At 38.3% G+C, this 20,972-nt stretch overlaps 1 protein-coding gene and 1 long non-coding RNA gene across 5 annotated transcripts; one reads left to right on the top strand and one right to left on the bottom strand.

Annotated features, from left to right (window-relative positions):
* The first annotated feature begins 197 nt into the window (after window positions 1–197).
* slco5a1b (solute carrier organic anion transporter family member 5A1b) lies at window positions 198–20,400 on the top strand. Of its 4 annotated transcripts, XM_079613660.1 has the most exons (24): window positions 219–260; window positions 373–525; window positions 3,367–3,417; window positions 5,121–5,234; window positions 5,436–5,526; window positions 6,634–6,751; window positions 7,131–7,404; window positions 8,494–8,724; window positions 8,809–8,852; window positions 9,965–10,290; window positions 10,877–10,963; window positions 11,565–11,644; window positions 11,755–11,819; window positions 12,350–12,562; window positions 12,659–12,856; window positions 13,551–13,698; window positions 13,816–13,889; window positions 14,665–14,742; window positions 14,941–15,060; window positions 16,497–16,663; window positions 17,952–18,005; window positions 18,711–18,775; window positions 18,892–18,965; window positions 19,048–20,400. In XM_079613660.1, exons 2-24 carry the CDS (start codon window positions 450–452, stop codon window positions 19,117–19,119), a joined length of 2,820 nt encoding a protein of 939 aa, XP_079469786.1. In that variant the 5' UTR covers window positions 219–260; window positions 373–449; the 3' UTR covers window positions 19,120–20,400. The 4 variants fall into 4 exon arrangements, with proteins under 4 accessions (XP_079469785.1, XP_079469783.1, XP_079469786.1 ...); XM_079613659.1 differs by having other exon boundaries at window positions 198–525; XM_079613657.1 differs by having other exon boundaries at window positions 216–525; window positions 8,392–8,724.
* On the bottom strand, window positions 4,421–10,202 carry LOC306999190. Its single transcript, XR_013797763.1, has 3 exons — window positions 10,001–10,202; window positions 6,572–6,653; window positions 4,421–5,562 (listed from the first exon to the last, which is right to left on the bottom strand). It is a non-coding gene; the product is annotated as an uncharacterized lncRNA (long non-coding RNA).
* Window positions 20,401–20,972: the final 572 nt, after the last annotated feature.

The following is a 20,972-nucleotide window of genomic DNA, read 5'->3' as shown; positions in this document are numbered from 1 at the left end:
TTTCGTCCCTTAATATTTTTTATTTATTTATTTTTTGTACAAAACAATTGGCAACTATCTGTAATATAATCCAAAGGTAAAACATTTTTTATATATTTTCATTTTTTTAATTGTATTTTATTTCACGTATTGATTTTGCATAATGTATATGTTATCGAGAACTTTTTTTTGAACCCACCACTAGTGTATTCGTGTGCGCGTGTGTCCGTGACGTCAGCGGGTTGCTGTTCAGTGCTGATTATAGCGGCGCGCGGACTGCGGTGAGCGCTGACAGGTTTTGCGTACGATTGACGTCTCTTCCTCTCTTTTTTCGTTCTCTCCAATTAATCGCTCTATTTCCACACCGTCTCCATCCATTCCCCATCACATCAGACCTCGCGGAAACAAGGAAACACACTGCTGGAAATGGATTAATAACGCGCAGGTGACATGGACGCGTGATCGGAAGGATGGAATCGTTTCACCTGTTTCTCGCCATCCTTGCGTTTCGGGCCAGTCTCGCCTCCGCGGCAGATCGAAAATTCGGTGAGTGTTCAATAGTGTGTGTGTACGCGCGCGTGCGTTTCCGTAGGGAAAGGGCGAGATGAAGCGCGCGCCATGTCAATAATTGTCCTTATATCAGCGCGTTTATAAAAACTCAATGTCTCTCTCTTGAGTCTTTTCCGCTGGTTTATACATTTCCCATGAGTGTTTTCTAGGAAGAAAAATAGTTTTATCTGGCGGGTGGATGCGCAGATGCTTGTATCTTCCAATACTGAACCAATAAAGAAATCGACGTGGAAGGGAATATCAAGCTTCATTCTGCAAAAAAAATACAGCACAGACTGATAGTCTATTTCTTCTAGTCTCTAAAACAGCTTAATTCTCCACAAAAAATGTTTTCATGTCTTGTAATTTGAAGCGGAGAAGCTGTAGGACTTTCGCTCGTTACATAACTGGGTCTGGAGCTGGAGAGGCGATACACACGGCCTGTGTTTTTCACTTTTCTTGTTGAATGCATATTATGTATATTATTGAATCATCTGATCAGTCTGCACATCAGAGAATGGTTTGTGTGTTCAGTGGGGCCTCTATCTGCAGCAGCACAGGAAATGAAGCATCACTGATTACAGCATAAACCACAATAATAGAGTTTATACGGGATCTGTCTGTGTGATTCATAACCCAGCCCAGAAAAAGGTCATCCTGTCAGTCATTAGCAACTGTAACCATGGCAACAGATTGCAGCGTGTTAATTTCATAGCCTATTGACTTGATTGCTCTAGACCGCATGAATGAGTAAGACAACCACACATATACATGATTTCATTGCATTATAAACTGACACACACACATAGATATAGATATAGATAGATATTATATATATATATTATAGCCTATATTATAATAGCCCACTATAGTCAGTCAAAAGATTAGGGCTCAAACAGTAAAACAGAAGGAGATCAAGCGAGTTACATTTACATTTAGTCATTTAGCAGACGCTTTTATCCAAAGCGACTTACAACTGAGGACTACAGCAAGCGAGTCATCGTGAAGAGGCAAAAATACAGTGCTCAAAATACAAAGTTCAGGCATTGCTCAGAGTAGCATAAGCCAAACAAGGGAGGAATTCCTTTTCAAAAGTGAAATATATATATATTTGGGTTTTAATTTGATCAATTTTATTGCATTGTCTGTGGTTGATTAAGAATAAAGCTTTGATTTAAACAAAAGTATTGGCAGCAGTTGTATAATAATACAATAAAGTGATCTAGGGTGCAGGTTTATATTGTGAAATGAAATTAAGCACTTTAACCTTTTGGAAATAATTATCAATAAAAAAGGAAGCTAGTGAGTTATTACAGGAAGTTACAATTCATAAAGAATGCCGTTTCAGTGTTAACAGATTTTATGATCTGTCCATCCATTCACTGTTAATTACGGGAACACATCTGTCATAAAGCTATGGACACTACTACACACTAAACAGCTTCTGCTCTCAAATCTCAGACATTGCCTCATGCAGAAGCTGACATCATGGTCACACAGGACTCTGTGGCTCATCATTGAGTCGATGAGTGTCTGTGGATTCATTTGAGAGGATGTCAGTGAGGGAGACAGTCTGTCCACCGTCATCCTCATGACCTGTGACTGCAGCGTCACAACGCCTCCCCCGAAAATGAGCGTGCAAACTGCTCTCCATAGTAACAGAGAGGGTTTCATAGAAATATAGGCTAACAAGGGAAACATGCATTATATATATGTGTGGATGACCTACAAAGAACGCTAATGGCCTGGCAATTGCTGTTACTCTTTGAAACACAATATTAGAATCCAATCATTATATTGGCCAAACTATATTTAATTCAGAAGATCCTATCATGCTATCAACAAAATCTGACCACTGCTTTGCAATTGAAATTCTACAGTGACTGTAATTTCTTGATCACAAAACATGTGAATTGCACACTGTATTTGGCCGATTGTTTGAAACGGGTCAATTGTAATCGATTCGTTTTTTTAAGGAGTACTCACATTTTACCGTGTTTGACGGCACAGTCTTTAGACTGAGATGATGTGAAGAAGAATTAGATGAAGCCATTCACGGTTTGTTAATCATACATGACTAAATGAGGACACACACTGCTAAACCACAGACACAGATTTTCTGAGGCTGAGAATTTGCTATTTTCTGCTGAGACACTTGGTGTGTGGGGGTTTGTGTGAGAATAATTTACTATGAATGATGTGTGTGTGAATGTCAAACACACTGCAGTAAGTCCCATAATACCTCATAACAGCAACATGCTTTTGTGATGTTTTTGGTCCATACGCAGGCGAGATGAGATTGAGATCTCAGCAGGTTTGATTAAGAAAATAGTGACAACAAATCCCAGCAGTTAGCATGAGGATTTTAAAACAAGCACTGGAGGAATTAAAAAGGATGTTAGCCATTATTTTGTCAGGTTTACTAAATTAGCCACGCCCCTATTCTAAAGCCTGAATTAGCCACGCCCCTATTCTAAAGCCTGAATTAGCCACGCCCCTATTCTAAACCCTGAATTAGCCACGCCCCTATTCTAAACCCTGAATTAGCCACGCCCCTATTCTAAACCCTGAATTAGCCACGCCCCTATTCTAAACCCTGAATTAGCCACGCCCCTATTCTTAGACCATACAAAGATACCATTGTGTTACTGAGACCGAGCAAACCAGAGGAAAGTTAAAATACAGTAATAGGAGAGATCTATTAAATTAATGTGGGCAACATAGTTCAGATAAATAGATTTGAAAGATGTTTGAGTTCCTATTGAGCGCTCCTTCTTTTGATTTCAGATTTTGGTATTATTTCTAATTCTTAAAATTCTCTTTCTCTCTTTCTGTCAGGCTGCCTGTTTGAGGATGGTCTGTGTCTGAACTATGAAATATGTCTTAACGGTGAGTCAGTCACACACATTCGATACCTGTAGTCTCTGTGAATCTCATGCCGTTTGATTAAGCTGTGTGTCTATCATCATTTTAAATACAATGCATTTTAACTCTTCGGGTTTGACTCTCACCCTAACAAACACACACATGCTGTTTTAAATATAGTTTTTGTGTTGCTTAGCAACCATTCCAAATTCACCTCCACATGGGTTGAAAGGTAATGTTTTTTTGTTGGCACAATATGTTCCCACACTCAGTTGCAGTCAATGAGAGGGTAATATTGTGGCGAGCAGGACGAGGTCGAGGGCCGTGGGAGGACGGCGCGAGGCCGGTGGCGTGATTAATAATGAGCGACACCTGCGCGACGTACGGCCCTTGACCTCGTCCTGCTCGCCACAAATATGAATGAAATTTTACACATCACATGTTCAGGCAGTATCAGCCAATCAGACTTAACCTACTTTCTTACTCGTATTTGGTGCAAGTGTGTGTGTTTTTTAAAATGTATATATATAAAATTATATCTCATATAACTATGAGGCTAAGATTCCTCAGAAACGCTGCCAGAAGCTGAATAATTATTTAATTGATATTTTTTAACAGCTTTGTCCCCCAAGCCATCAGACTGTTGAACACTTATAGATAATACTTAGTGCTGCTGGTCTTACACTAGACTGCTGTCATATATTTACATAGATATTTAATTATTTATTCCATTTTGCTATTTGTATATTTATTATAATCGGTTTACAGAATTTTTGTATGAACATTTACACTGCATTGAAACTGTAAAAACTGTGGCCTATGCAAATGAAATTTCGTTCTGTATACACTTGTTGTATTCTGAATGACAATAAATTCTGTCAAGTCAAGTCAAGTCAAAATTTTACCTGAATCCCACTTCAAATTTTAAAATAAAATGATTGCATTAAAGTAGTAAGTAGTTGGCAGGTGCTGTGTAGGCTGTAGTACGCGCTTATGTAGACTGTGTAAGCACACAATCACAAAGGATAACAAAAGGAGGCTTTAATAGTAAATTCCACTAGGAATACATAGGAGAATCACAGAGAAGAAGCTCAGGAAAGAACCATGCTTAACATAAACAATACCAGACAATGAAACAAATGAAGGGCTTAAATACAAGTGAAGTGAAATAAAGTAATCAACTGAACAGAAACAGGTGCGTAGAACTTAGAGAACGTAGAACTAGGGAACACAAGCAAACCAGAACAGGGAAAACAGAACCAATGAAACTAAACCAAAACAGAACATACATGTTAAAGTAGTACTAAATAATATATTTTTACCTCTACTTTCTTCCCTCTTTCCTCTCTCTTAGAATTGAACAGACTTTTTTGCTACTCTATTGATAAGAATTATGAATACAGTCACTCAGTACATACTCACAGAGGTTAGCTAATCAAAACAAAGATCAATTACATATAGAAATGACCTCTGTTATGATTGGCTAACCTCAAAAGAAATGCTTTTTTTTCTCCCTTCTGGGTGTAAAATAAGAGATGCAAACGTAATCGCCCATGGTGTGAGCCTACTATAAGGCAGGTGTCGGGGACTCCAGCAGTCTCAGTCGCCCCTAGCTACTGTCTCTAATAAGCTCTTAATGGATCTAAAAATACACACACACACACACACCATGAAGTGTGCACATAATTGTCAGTCTGAAGAGGTTGTTGATTTGATTTTCTCTGTAGATGGCATGTTAGGCCGCTGCGAGGCTGCTCCATTAACAGAAGTCTACACATACGACGTCACGCCAGCAACGGTACAGAGATTCCGTATACTCCTTCAGAGACTGGCACACAGAGGTAAGTGCAATAATGTCACCATAGCAACTGCACACATCACTGTCGCCATGGTTATAAAGGCTCCTCCTAGAGCTCCTCAGCATTCGAGGATCCAATCAGAGGCTCAGCGTGTGTGACGGTTGATGTAAGATGTGCGTGTGGCGTCTTACCCAGAGTTCATTTCACATGTCAATATCTCCTGCTTTGATTCTGTTCCTGCAGGGCTGTCTTGGGAAGATGACGTCACTCAACAGGTTTTAGAAAACGAGTTCTCTAAACTACGCAAAGTTTCCCTTCCATTACCAGAGCCCAGGTAAAACACACTAACATTTGCCAGTTAGTTGGTACACTTATAGCCAGAGGAAAGACAAATCACAAATAGGATATTTTTTAAAAGTTGGCATGAAATGAAAATTGCAATAGTCTTGTCTTCCCTATTGCTATGTACATTATGATAAATAATGCAGGGCTGGCCGCGGGACTTGATTTAGTCCATTGGGAATTAATTGTGTGGTTGTTGTTTGCTAATTGCTGTGATCTCATGGATTGTTGTCCCGCCTTCATGCCGGTGGACCAGTCATCAGAGAAGAGATATTATATATTTAATATATAAAGGAAATCTTTATATTTTTCCCCTGCAAAAAAAAACTCAGATTTGCCATAATACCAGTCTGCAATTAAAAGTCAGAGACTATAATATGAGCTCAAACATTTCATATCGAAATCTTCCTAAACCAAATGATCTACTATACTCACCACTTCAATATTATAGCTTTATATCGTTTATTCTCATTTCACTTAAGGCATTTGAATAAAAACTGTCCTCTGGGTATGAGGTTTAGCAACACAGTTTATTCAATTCAATTCACATTTCAAAAATGATTGTGATTTTAACGGTACAAGAATGCTGTTAATTGGTTAACAGTAAGTTTCCTTACTATATACGGTGAATAACTGTAATAGATCTAACCTTACATTTTTGTTATTTTACAGTAAAATAACTATGTTTCTTCTACTTTAGTGTCATGTGTTTTACCATGATGGTGTTTAGTATTTGTGTGAATGAGACTGTGCACCTTTTATATATTAGTACTTTCTCAGCCTGTGCAAAAGCTGCTTGTGATGAGCTTTGATTCATAATTTGACTTTCTCATCACCACCTGTTTTTTGTGGTTCTTAGTGTATTACAAAGGTACAAAACAGACATTAGTATTTCAATAGGTTGGTATATTAACGTTTATATTAGTTAATGAAATCCGTTTTTTCACTGTAAATTGAAGTTAAATCTCAATTTTTTTTTTTTTTTACAATTCAATTGCAATACAGAGAATGCAAAATGTAATTACCTTTGATATTACCCATGGCCATGATTCCTCTAGTGATTTCTGCAGTCGTGGTTTATGTCTTGATATTCTGACAGGCTGCAGGGTTATGGAACCGCTGTTGGAGACAGGAGAATGAAATCACCAGAGGCTGAGGTTAGGAAGACTCTGAAATACCTACAGCACCTGGGACTGCTACCAAAAACATCACACAAGGTGTGTGTGTGTGTGTGTGTGTGTGTGTGTGTGTGTGTGTGTGTGTGTGTGTGTGTGTGTGCGTGCGTGCGTGCGTGCGTGCGTGCGTGCGTGCGTGCGTGCGTGCGTGCGTGCGTGCGTGCGTGCGTGCGTCAAAGGGCCGTGGCTCTGCCTCAGGATTGATATTTACATTGGACATAGAAAAATTTACAATATAAAAGTAAACAAAAATCTTTGAGATCAAACATGAAATTAATATGAATAGGCCCAATAATGTACAAAATGATTAACATGGCAGGCTGAAAAGGAACATTTACAATTTGGTATATTCATAAAGATCAGCTAGTGTGATTGAGCAATCTATTAGTGTTAAGCTGTTTTAAATGTTTATCCTGTGTAGGGGGCGGAGCTTCAGTATTATCGCCCTGGAGAACCACGCCCTGCCGCTGACTCCTCCCCTCCTGAGTTCATTCCAGAGATGCCCTATCAATCACAGTCTTACCCCGACCTCAGCCTATACCAGAGCGATGCGGCACACGCTCAACAGCAGGGAGAGGGGTTAGACCTGCTCAGGGCCACACTTCAGAAGTATCTTTCCAAGAACAAACCGCCTCTGGGGGAACGATCCAGAGCGGACCGGCTCTTCTTAAAAGACTCTCTTACACCCATGGATGGTATAATCTTCTCTTCTCTTCTCTTCTCTTCTCTTCTCTTCTCTTCTCTTCTCTTCTCTTCTCTTCTCTTCTCTTCTCTTCTCCTTTTACTCATGCATTATATACATTATCCCGCTTATTACATGGCTACCTACCAAATAAATCAATAATTTGACACAAAATATTGATTTAAAAAGGAGTTTATTGATTTAAAAACGACTGTATTGCTTCCGTTAAAGAACACCGTGTGGCAACGCTCTGTTTTTCATGGCAACGGTGTGTTATACTTAGCAGCGGTCTGATATCAAGAAATAACAGACCGCATTCTACATTAGAATTTAACCAAGCCATGTAATAAATATATTTAAAAATGTAAATATTTTTTTTTAACCTATATTATTTTTACACAGTTTCTTGATTTTAGTAATGTGGTCCATTTTATGCAAGAAATATATATATATTTTTTAAACATTTCCTTAATATTTCTATGCAGTATAGGGTTGCAAATTTGCAATAAAAATCTAGTGTAGCGTCAGTTCTGGCAGGTCACGTTAGTCAAGCTCGCATCAGCGGACTCTCAGCTGATCCACGTCTACCTATAGGAATACGACACTTATCACTGTATACATATATAAGCTCCTTCAGTATTATCTACAGCTATCGCGTTTCTCAGGAGCGGATTACCCTCCTCCATCCCCAGCTCCTCCTCTCGCCCAGTCAGGATTTGGCATTCTGATTCCCCCTGAATCAGACTAAAATTCTCTAATTATGTTGTACGTTAAAATTAATCAATGATATCTGCAATACATTCAAGTTGGTTCTGTTCTGTTTACCCTAAGGGGGGTTATTGCTACTCTCCCTGCTCTTATCCATGCTAGGCTGCATGAATGCGCAGGGAGTTATTGCCCAGAACAGAACCATACCGCCAATCCTAACTGTATGCTAATTGTCAATCGTATTTGACGATAGTGGTCCTGACAGAAATGATGTTAAAAAACTTTCTCACAGAATCCTTCATCTGGAAAGTTCTGCGGAATGTGGGAAGACACAGTGTGGATGTGAAGAGTCTAAAGACAACAGATCTGGATAAGCTTGCTGTTCTTATCGCAGACGCTCTGCAGGTGGTGGAACAACAGGCCGGTCAGGGAGAGACGCCCAGAGACCTGGAGACACAGTGGCGTCCTGAGGACGAGGCAGAAGACATGCAGTATGAGGACCAGCATCCTGAGAGTTATCCAATGGAACAGACCCCTAAAGACAGTGCTCAGAAGCAGACGGAGGCGGATGAGGAAAGTTCACCTGTCACTCAAAAGACAGTCCAAACCATCATGCCTGTGACAGGTAACATCATCTGAAGCAAAACCAAGTCTTTCATCACTCATACGTAGATAAACATTTATAACAATCATGATGTTTCCCTTTCAGAGGGACAGACAGTAGGGGAGGAGAAGAGAACCATGGACAACAAGGTAGTACTAGTGTTGGTTGAAGGTCAGAAACATACTTCACGCAAGAACACAAAGCAGACGTTTTCTGTCCACTCTTAGGTCACATTTACATTACATTGTTCAAGTGACCCAATTCCGAGCTCGGATATGACCCACGAATGTGTAAGCAGGAAAAAAGCACACGGATTTCGGTATTCTCCGAAGATTCTCAGATCGGTTTCAGGCCTCATTCATATGTGGAAATAAATCGTATATGAATCGAATTTATGCATTTGCGTCTGCCATGTAAGTGGACAGATCGGATATTCCCCTGTCAATGCGGTTCGCACGTCATTGAACAATCGACTCACCATTGTGATCACATGACTCTTTTCAATGGCGTAATAAAGGAAGGAGGCTCAACCCTTGGGCTGTGTTCCAGTCCACTTTTAGACACGCACTTGCGAACTTCCCTAAGCACTATCAACCCCATAGTGGATTCTAAGTGACCAAGGGCTTAGCACGTGTCCATTCAGTCTATTGCAAAGATTCCGTCAGTAGTGGCACTCAAGCAACGTAAGCACTGACGTACATCCGAGTGAACGAGACGGAGGGAAGTTAGCGAGTGAAGGGCAAGACAATTTTGGACTGGCATGCAGCCAATGTTTTGCTGACCTTTAAAGATGGTGCAGAAAGCAAAAGCCGTGTTTACTTCCTGTTCGGCCTGGTCACTTTTAAAAGAAGATGTAAGCTGGTCATCAAAAAAATAATAATAATATAGTAAACAAATTGGAAATGGTTGTCAAGACCTGCAGTGTAAATGCTGTAAACCTACATAAAATGTGTTCAGTTTAATTTTAGTTTTGCGTTTCACTTTCACAAATAATATGCATAACATGTTTACAAGGCAGCTTAACAGAGAATATTGCCATCAGTAAAATTGTTCTAGTTTATTTATGTTCTAAAAATCGAATTTAATGTTACAAAAAACAGCTTGAAAGTGTGTACCAGATTGTCAGATTTCGCTGCAGTGACTGAATGTTGAATTACATTTTACTTAAATAAAAATTATATGAATAGAAAACAAATATTATGCATGGAATTTTCCTTCAAGTATGGATTTACATTCTGCTTGTGTTTATTTCCTGTTTTAGCAGGAAGTGGGCTTTTTAGGAAAGCTGCTGGAGTACCTGGATAAAAGCTCCAGCTCAGATCCAGAGTCTGTTGATAAGGGACCAGGCGTTTCTGTAGAGAAGGTTCGTAGCAGAACAACACACCGGGAGGTGGGGATGCAGAAAAAGGCCATCGAGAGAGTGGAGGAGGTGGAGGGCTGGGTGCAGGCAGCGGCTATAGCGCCCTCCTCTGGCCTGAAGGAAACCCCTGCACCACACCGCAAGAACATGAAAACACAGGATCTTCAGTTGGATGTTCAGAGCAACGCTAAAAATGACATCTACGGATACATTATTACTGACACAGAGTAAGACCCTCTCTCTCCCCCTCTTTCTTTCTTTCTCTCTCAATTCAATTCAGTCTTTTATTGACCTGTTCTCCACACATTGTTGACAAAGCATTCAATCAAAGAGCAATAGTGTTAAAATATCAAATATAGACATTTGTGATCATTGAGGAAAATTCCCACACCAAGGCTGCATTTATTTGATCAATAATACAGCATAAACTGTAATACGGTGAAATATTGTTAAAATTTAAAAGAACTGTTTCTGTTAAAATGTAATTTATTCCTGTGAAGACAAAGCAGAGTCTTCAGTCTTCAGTGTCACATGATCCTGCAGAAATCATTCTAATATTCTAATTTGATGCTTAAATAACATTATTATTATTACACGGCGATGATAACGGTTATCGAAAACCGTTTTCAAAAGTTTCCAGTGTCGTGTAAATGAACAGCCAAAACACTTAAAAAGTTTTCTGTTTTTAGTTGTAAACGGTGTGTTGTGTAAACGGCCTCTTAATGTCAAACTCAAACACAACAAGACATGACCCTTCACAATAATGTGATTGTTTTATGATCAGAATCAAGTTTCTCTTTCTCTCTGGATCAGGAATCTTCCCACAGATAAGGGATTGTATCTGATGGAGTTGGTGGCTCGTAAAGCGAAGATTCAAATGACGGATTTCTCAGAGCTCTCGTGAGTCGTGATAGTGTGTGTTTGCATCTTGTGTCTCCTTCAATGCATGTATGTTAACTATTTCTCAAATTCGATAACTTGAAAAAAGGAAAGCCACAAGGGGTTTAAAATATATTGCAAGCTTAGAAAGGAAGTTGAGTAAAGTATATCTATTTTTACGTATATCTTTCTTTATCTTATTGCGAACGATTCATGTTTTATTATTTTTTTTAACATTTTGACTGCATAATTTTTTTATTAAAATATGAATTGATCTTTGTATGCCGGACTTCTCCAATTATTTAGTTTGCTTAAACCCCGCCCACTCAGATCTGCCCCATCCAATCAACGACCAATGGATAGAACCAAGTCCCCGCACTACATTTTTGTCTTTTTCTTTCTTGGATCTATTTCACTTGGATGTATATCACAAGAAAAGTCGTGACTTTAATGTTCAGACAGGTATAGGGTCTAAGAATAATTTAATGGATGACTGTTTGGTTTTAAATGTGCTATTTATTGTATTTTATGGTTAAATCACTAACTGAGGGTATATTTCTTGTTTTTGGACACCAGCATGATTCCTCAAAATAAGTTGTTGTGTGTTTGTGCATTTGTATAGTGTTGTTAGTCCAGCTGTGACGTTTCAGGTCCGTCCGAACGCTCAGAACATCACTACAACAGATGTGGTTAATGTAGCAGGTTAGTTTAGTAGTGATAATACAAGAGACAAGAAACTCTTCCATGAATGTCTCTGTTCAGACTTATGAGTACTCTGATCTCCTCTGATTCTGATTCTTCTCTTGTATCAGTCCATCAAAAGGATGAACTGGAAAAAGAAGCGAACGTCAAGATCGTGGAGTCTGGAGTCACTGATGTAAGATTCTTTCTATTTTTTTTCCATCTCATTGTCCCCTCAAACAGAATAAAATACAGTTTGTTACAATGTATCAAATATACTGCATAAAAACTGTTGTTAATCAAATCACTGTAAAAATGAAAATTGAGGCACCATTTGTGGTTCCTCAAATCCCCACATTGGTGAAACCGTATATGGAGAACTTTAAAACATGCCAGTTCTCTAAAGAACTTGCCAAATGAAGCCCCATAAGTCCTGCAAGAACTCTGAAGACTGCCAATGGTTTATCTAATAAATCGTAGGAACGTTTTGAGGCACTTAAACATATCATATGAAGCTGCCCATGTTTACAACAGGATCTGAGTCACCTTCAAAATGCCTAGAGATTCTCAAGAAGGTCTGAAGAATAAATAAAGAACAAAACAGATAACACATTTTTACTCTGACAGCAGCTACAGCATCCTTTTCTTTATATATATCTGAGACTTTAGAAAATAAATGCAATTAAAAAAAAATTAAAGATTCCTTGTCTTTCTCTTTCTCTATAGAGGAGTAAACTGAATCAGATTCCCACCAAGTACAGCCACGCTGAGTCTCTGAAGTTTCTGATTCTGACTGTGATTTCCATCATCTGCATCACTGGAGTGTTGCTGGCGTCCAGCGTGGTTTACTGTCTGCGTCACCGCTCTCATCACAAACTCAAAGAGAAGCTCACCAACCTCGGCTCAGACCCCGCCACTGATTCCACTGCTACCTACCAGGTACAAACGTGTGTGTGTGTGTGTGTGTGTGTGTGTTTGTAGAGCTGTTTGTTTGAGATTTTCTTTGATGTGTATGAAATATCCATCTCTCTCTAGGAACTGTGCAGGCAGCGAATGGCAGTGAAGCCTCCTGTAGAGAAGTCAGATCCTGTTCACTCTTCTCGTATAAATAGCGTGTCATCTCAGTTGAGTGAGGGCCCGATGCCGAGTCCCTCTGCTCGCACTAGCACCTCCTCCTGGAGCGAAGAGCCCGTCCACTCCAACATGGACATCTCTACTGGTCACATGATACTGGTACTCACGCAAGCAAACACACACTGGTAAAGCTTAAAAATGTAACACAGATGCATTTATTCAATGCCATTGGAAAAGCTAAAACCTTCACTTGCAAAAATATAAACGTAAAAATTATATTAAAACTTAGTTAATTTTTTTGGATAATTTAATTTACATTTAGATAAACACATATTTATTACAAATATTTTTTTTAAATAAGTCTCACCAAATCTGCATTTATTTGATCACAAATACAGAAAAACATTAATATTGTGAAATATTATTTGTTTTCTATTTGAATATATTTAAAAATCTGAATCTTTTCAGCATCATTACTCCAGTCTTCAGTGTCACATGATCCTTTAGAAATCATTATAATATGCTGATTTTATGCTCAAAAACATTTCTTATTATTATCAATGTTGAAAACAAGTCGTGCTGCTTAATATTTTAGTGGATACCATGATACTTTTTTCAGGGTTCTTTGTTGAATAGAAAGTTCAAAAGAACAGCGTATATAAAAATAGAATTCATTTGCAACATTGTTAACTGTCACTTTTGATCAATATAATGCAGCTTTAATAAAAGTATTATTATTATTTATTTTTTAAACGTACAGACCCCAAAACTTGTGAACGATCGGGTAACTTTCCATTTCATAAGAGCAAAAGACATGCAAAAACATCCTGTATGTTCTTCTATGTACACATAGGCATATATGGAAGACCATCTGAAAAACAAGAATCGTTTGGAGTCCGAGTGGGAGGCTCTCTGTGCGTACCAGGCCGAGCCCAACGCCACCACCATCGGACACAGGGACGGCAACGTCAAGAAAAACCGCACAAGCACAGTCATAGCCTGTGAGTCAAACATACAAATTTGTTTATTTATGTCCTGTAACCATTGGTGTGTTAATGAATTATCATGCTTGAATTGAGCTTTTCAAATGGGGGAAATAAAACGTGTTTTTTGTTTAGATGATCATTGCAGAATAACTCTGAAGTTGGAGAACAATCAAGGCAACTCGGACTACATCAATGCCAGCCCAATCGTGAGCCCAAACTACACACTTCCGCAAAAAGCATCAAGCTACTCAAACTGCACACTACAAACTACATTGCAAACCACACACTACATCACAAACTGGATAAACACTAGGTGTAGGAAACTTCAACCCTGGTTGCTCCAGGGTGACTGCACCTGTAGAAAATACTCAGCGTAAATTACTTTGGATAGAAGGCATTGATTAACTGTCTGTGGACCAGTTAAGGCAAACAACTGAGACCTGCTTTATTACCACTGTGCCCTTAAGGAAGACACTTAACCCATAGGTTACTCAGCGCTATTTGCCAGTTAACGCAACTGACGCCGTAGGTCACATGACAATGTCAACATGGTGATGTAGAATTTCATTCATACTACCCATGCATTCTTACTATATAGATTACATACTTTTTTTAAACGGTCGAGAAGTAAGTTCTAAACCAATGTGGTACGTACTACAGTATGAGATTTTGGACACAGCATTAGTATTATCAACAGAAAAGTAGGCAGTCAGCCTAACACTCAGAACTAATGTGCAATATGTGATATTGCATCGTGCACATTGTGTGCAGAAGAGAGGTTATGGGCAGCATTCGCTGATTTGCATAAGTGAATTGGGTACTATAACGATGCAGAATGTGCATGCAAATAAATGGCACAATTCATTCTTTGTGTTTTGATTGCTCGTTCTGTAGTATAATTTACATATGTATTATTTAAACCATATACAGCCAGACTGCACGTGATGCAGAAGGGTTTATTGTGTGTTTTCTCTCTCTCAGATGGATCATGACCCCCGTAACCCCGCGTACATCGCCACTCAGGGCCCGCTGCCCTCCACCGTGGCTGACTTCTGGCAGGTAAACTGCATTATTTGTTTGTAATCTGACATAGATGGTCAGAGAGTGTGGTCATGTGAGTTCTCAGCACAAGGTCTGAGAGAGACTGCGTGTTACAGATGGTCAGGAAGAGTGTGTACAGTCCGTGTTTGTGTAATGTGTGTTCTCTTGCAGATGGTCATGCAGTGTGTGTGTAACATTGTGTGTGTTCTCTTGCAGATGGTCTGGGAGAGCGGGTGTGTGGTGATTGTCATGTTGACCCCTCTCACTGAGAACGGTGTGAAACAGTGTTACCACTACTGGCCCGATGAAGGCTCCAACCTCTATCACATTTATGAGGTACCGTACGCACAAATATTCTCCTTGCAGAGTAGAGGGCGACTCTACTTGTGTAAGAGCGACGGCTTGTGGGTTTTTGTTCTGCTTTTTTGGTGGTAGAATATCTTACAAAAGAATCAGCTTATGCAATGGAGGTGTGCAGTAAACCTCACTCCCCTGGCCTCAAGAGCGACTGATGCTAGAGGCTGCGGTCTTTGGTGTCCTTGTTAGTGTGTCCGCGTACCAGTTACACTGGCGGTGCGAGTACCAGTTACACTTAGACAGAGTTTTCTGTCATATTTAGACACATTTGTTCTGCTCTCCTGAAAGGATTTCATTACATCACCCTGCGTTTGACACAGTACAGCAGTTCCATTCAGCTTCAACTACTTTTTTCATAAACTTTTGTTTCAGTCACATGACTTTTACAGCACATCCGCCATATTTATGACCATTGGATTTATAAATGTATTTTATTAATCAATTAATCTCAATATACTGGCACTATAAACAGAGATGGATTGTGGATTGTGGATTAAATATACACAGTATAAATGCCTTGTGGGAACTTGCTAAAATGACCCCAAAAAAAACCTCTGGGACCTGGCATTCATCAATTGATCATTGATCTTTTTTTTCTTGCTATTTCTGTCCATATGTTTTTGTATTCACTTTCTTTGCCTTGCGGATGATTATAAATATGGCATATGACTGAAACAAGTTAATATATAAGTTAAAAATATATTGAAGAACAACGAATATATTGTAAAACGTAAGTAATTTAACATGAATGCATAAATACTAGTGGGAGACAAATTATAGGCTGTGAATGAAACAAAATCGTTTTAAAACATTTATCGTTGTTTTCTTAAATGCAAAGCCACTGCTTAGCACACTAAATTTTGCAATTTATTGTCGAGTAAATGCATATTGTAAAATTAACTTGTGATTATATGACACACGTTTATTATTAAAAAAACAGGCCAGTGCATTTAAAAACAGGCAGTTTTCACCTTGTGTCTCATCTTGTGTGTGTTTCCAGTAGAGACATAAGGCTTCATGTTGCTTGCTTTCAAAATGTTCCGATTGTTTTAATGTTAAGAATTTAAAATACAAAGTGTAATTTTTAGATAGATAATGTTAGTTTAGTTTCTTCATTCTGTGGAACATGAAAGAAGATATTTTGATAAATATGAATATCAGATCAAATATCAGACAAATATCTCAGATTTTCTGAGGTTTTTTTGAGTTGAGTATCCCTTTAAGGTCGCATGTAATAATAGCTGCAATTTTGTGCAAATGCAGAACACTATAATGAGACAGACACAAAATAGTGACTATATTTTTGGTTTGCTTATCTATATTCTTTAATCATCCCTCTGATATTTGCACTTGTGTGTGTGGTGATGTGGTATAATAACATGACTAGTTTTTTTCTGATATGTGTGTTAATTTAGGTGAATCTGGTTTCTGAACATGTGTGGTGTGAGGACTTCCTGGTTCGGAGCTTTTACTTGAAGAACATGCAGACTAATGAGACTCGTACGGTCACACAGTTTCATTATCACACCTGGCTGAACGACCGAACGCCCGAAATCAGCCAAACCCTGCTCGACTTCCGCAGGTGCGAGAGTGTGTGCATGTGTTGTGCGAGCGTGTGTGTGTGTGTGTGTGCGTGCGTGTGTGTCAGCTCCTGAGCGGTTGCCAGTGTCATTTTTGTGGTCGTGCAGCTAGTTCACTGGCTCCAGTTGCATAGTCACAAAAGTGATCATTGACAACTGCGACTCTGCATCCAACTGCACCCTGGGATACCAGCCCACTCCCTCAACCTCTCTCCTCCCTCAATCTTTGATCAACCTTTCTGCCTGCTAACCTCTAAGCTCTGACCTATGATTTCCTCCTTTTCTTTGCCTCTTACCCACAGTTCTCTGTGTACCTCTGTTTTCTCTGTCTTTCTTATATTTTCAGTTTTTCTTCAGTCATAATTGTCGTTTGGTTGTTCCTGGCCCCACCCCTGTTATTGCTGATCTGCACAAAACCACCAGCCGTGTTTATAAGTCCAAACCAGTAACATGGCTGAAGCTAATGTGGCTGTGTGTGTGTTTGTGTGGGTCAGAGTTTGTCTACATTGTGCTGATCAAAATAGTTAAGTAAGTTGGGATATAACATATTGTTAGATATAAAAACAATGGAAGACAATGGAAAGTCCTTAACATGACCGATTCAAACAAACATGTGTGTGATTTGTCCTGCATAATTAATCTTATTTCATCCCCAAATCTTTTATAATAATCTTTACTTCAAAAGTTATTTTTTTTATACACTACTGTTCAAAAGTTTGGGGTCAGTAAGATTTTTTTAAGAAACACTTTTATTCAGCAAGGATGGAAAAGTGACTGTAAAGACATTTATAAAGTTACAAAAAAAAATTACATTCAAATAAATTTGTGTTCTTCTTTTAAACGTTCTATTCATCAAAGAATCCTGAAACAATGAATCATGGTTTTCACAAAAATATTTAGCAGCACAATATTGATTATGTTATAGAATGATTTCTGAAGGATCACGTGACTCTGAAGAGTGGAGTAATGATGCTGAAAATTCAGCTTTGTCTTGACAGTACTATATTGAAATAATATTTCACAATATTACCTTTTGACTTTAATTTTTATTAAATAAATGCAGCCTTGGTGAGCATCAGAGACTCTTAAGCATACGAGAAATCTTACCGACCCTAAACTGTTGAATGGTAGTGTACTTTTATTATTTTTTATTATATGAAATGGATTCACAACTCAATCTCTTCTGTAGAATTTAGCTGCATCTGAAATCTCTTTACAAGTTTTATATGTCTGTGTGTATGTGTGTGTGTCTGTGTGTTTATGATTGTATGTATGTCTTCTTTCCAATAGGAAAGTAAACAAATGCTACCGTGGAAGATCCTGTCCTGTCATTGTTCACTGCAGGCAAGTAAAAAACATTCACGCACACACACACACACACACAGACACACACACACACAGACACACACACACACACACACACACACACACACACTCAAATATTGTGCTTTCTGATATATATATATATATATATATATATATTGATATTCATGCCCTTTTTCAGTCAGAAAAGCCTTAAAACAGCCACTGTTGTCAACTAGATTTTAAATATTTATTGCAAAAAGTAAAATACAGTAAATAAGACATGTATTCAACACAATTGTTCACTAAATGAACAAAAGCAAGCATGATATGAAATAATGATATTAGGAAACAGAGTTTTAAGAGAGTGACAGCTGAAAGCGCACGTACTCGCCATCTCTGTGTTTGCTACACTAATTTCATGTGCTGGCCGCTACTAGCAAAAGACAGACGGTTTGGAAGAAAACACGTTTGGCTGTTTTCCATGCTCATGCTGTCATGATGTCGTCAGCGGGAAAGCAAAGTCGTGTGAGATGCAGAACAAGTTGTTACATTTTGACCAAAGGTTAAAAGCTTGTTTTTAGATAGCCGACACTATAAAATCTGAAAACAGTTCTGCGACAGATCATTCTGACAGCGCTAACAGAAACTTCCTGTTCAAAAGTTCCTGTAATATGTCATAGTGTGTTTCAGTATTTTGGCTTTTTATTGTGTTTTTTTATGTTGCCGTTTTCTTTTTTCCATCAGTGACGGAGCTGGACGGACTGGGACGTACATTTTGATTGACATGGTGTTGAATAAAATGGCCAAAGGTAAAGACAAAGAAAGCAGAGGATCAGATATCAGTGGGTGTTAAGTGATGCTTTGCACATTGTGGACAGCCAGTGTAAATACTGAATATGATACAAGAAGATTCTGTGCTTTACAGGTGCAAAAGAGATAGATATTGCTGCTACGCTGGAACACCTGAGAGACCAGAGACCCAACATGGTTCAGACCAAGGTATGTACATACATAAAGACATTTGTACACTGAAAAAGATACAATATCTTTCATACTGAAACATACTCTGTGCCCTCCTCAGGATCAGTTTGAGTTTGCACTGACGACCGTCGCCGAGGAAGTGAACGCTATTCTCAAAGTCCTGCCACAGTGATACTTCCTTTCTGTTTCTCTCTCTTGGTTGTATATAAACTATGATCCCGTGTCTGAGAAGATCTATGTTCTAAAGAAACTATTTTGTCTGTAAAATGATTGGACTATATTCAGTAGTAATTAGGAATTGTGTACTGTTTTAGTTCTGTGTGAATATGAAAGCACATTATATTTTTCTTCAACGGTTTCTTCTTTATTTCAGATATTAATTACTCTCTCGTCATCATTGCTGTTTGCATATCGCACAGACATTTCAACTGAGGCCAGATTGGTTTTAAATGTATAGTTAATTGGACCTGAATTTATTGAATTAATCTGTATGTGCTTTGTTATTTAAGAATTAGAACTGTGTTCTACAGGTTACAGTATGTGTGACAACAACTATGATAACAGTATTTCTGATTATCAGAGACCCACCAAGAACATAAGGAGACAATTTCTGCCTTTCCAAGCCAAGGAAACGTTTAAATCATTCATAAATCAAAACATTAAATCATGATGTTCAACTTGACCTGAACTTTTATTATAAGACTAAAACTCTTAAGAAGCACTACCACTTTCATTTGGTATTAAAATGTAATCTGTGCACACAAAAAGTGTGGATAGCAATAGAAATGCATGCAAGACTTGTGCAGTTGTGCTTTATGAACTTACAGCAAACTTGTGCATAGAAAATGTAAACAAATAAAGGCTGAGTTGTTATTGTCTGATTCTGGCCAATTACAGTCTGATCTCCATGCTGTTATTGAGAAGTTTCATCAGCATAAGGAGGAGTTCAGATCAGTGAACATCCACAAGAGCAATAAACAATCACTCATTTTAATAAGAAGCATCAAAAGAAATTAGATTCTACATATCCTGGCGCTCTATGTGGAGATGCAATTCATCTATTAATACAGATATTAATGTAGCCTCACCCAAATAGCAGCTCATACATCAACAAGTAAACCTATAGGAGGCTAATCTGCTGTGATCCTAAAGATGCATTAGGGGATATGCTATAAAAGTGATATGATAAAACATATTCTATGTGATGGGTCGGTTTCTCTGTAACATGTCTGTTTTGACTATACGAGTAATCGTTGTTAAATCCCCATTGATAAGATTGATCATTACTAACAAGTTCATCTGTATGACCAAGTTTAGTCTGTGCATATTTAAATTCAACATTAACAGACTATCGGTGTGTATTGCGACTGAATAACCAAAGCTGTTTTGATCCTGTGCAGCTCCATAATAAAGTTTCATGTATCTGTGAAGTAAAGGACAAATTCCTGAGTGTCCTGAGTGTTTAAACATGCCTATGCATGCACATTTATTCTCATGACTAAATGAGGGCACACACAATTTATCGATACACATAATCATGTAACCAATCTTTATGTTTTAAATTTGGCATTGGTGAAAACTGGTGTTTCAAGCTAGTTTCAGCATTTGTTATTTATAGTTTTAGCAAGTGCTATTTCTTAGAAAATCCAGTAACTCTAGAGATTACACTGTAACCTTATACTGGCTTTTTTGTAGAAAGGCACAAACAGTTTTTGTGTTCATGACAGGAACAAAACTAAGTTTGAAAAGAATTTCTGCAAGTTACTGCATGCTGATATTATAAAATATATATATATATAATGTATATATTGCTTGTTTTCCTTATTCCACCTGCGGTGAAAAAAACCTTGGTGTTTCAGTACAGCACATTGTTGCCCTCAGCTAAGGCAACAAACAAATACCTGGTTTAGGGGTGGGGGCACATTTTATGATGATGTATATATCATCAGGGACCTCCAAGCTCCCAAAAAATGGGTGAATTCCCCCCCCCCCACCAAAAAAAAATTAAAATACTGTATAAAATCA

The sequence above is a fragment of the Phoxinus phoxinus genome (genome assembly GCF_949152265.1).
Source record: "Phoxinus phoxinus genome assembly, chromosome: 5".
NCBI classification, from domain to species: domain Eukaryota; kingdom Metazoa; phylum Chordata; class Actinopteri; order Cypriniformes; family Leuciscidae; genus Phoxinus; species Phoxinus phoxinus.
The sequence above is the reverse complement of the archived record's forward strand: the minus strand, read 5'-3'. Positions and strand labels throughout refer to the sequence as shown.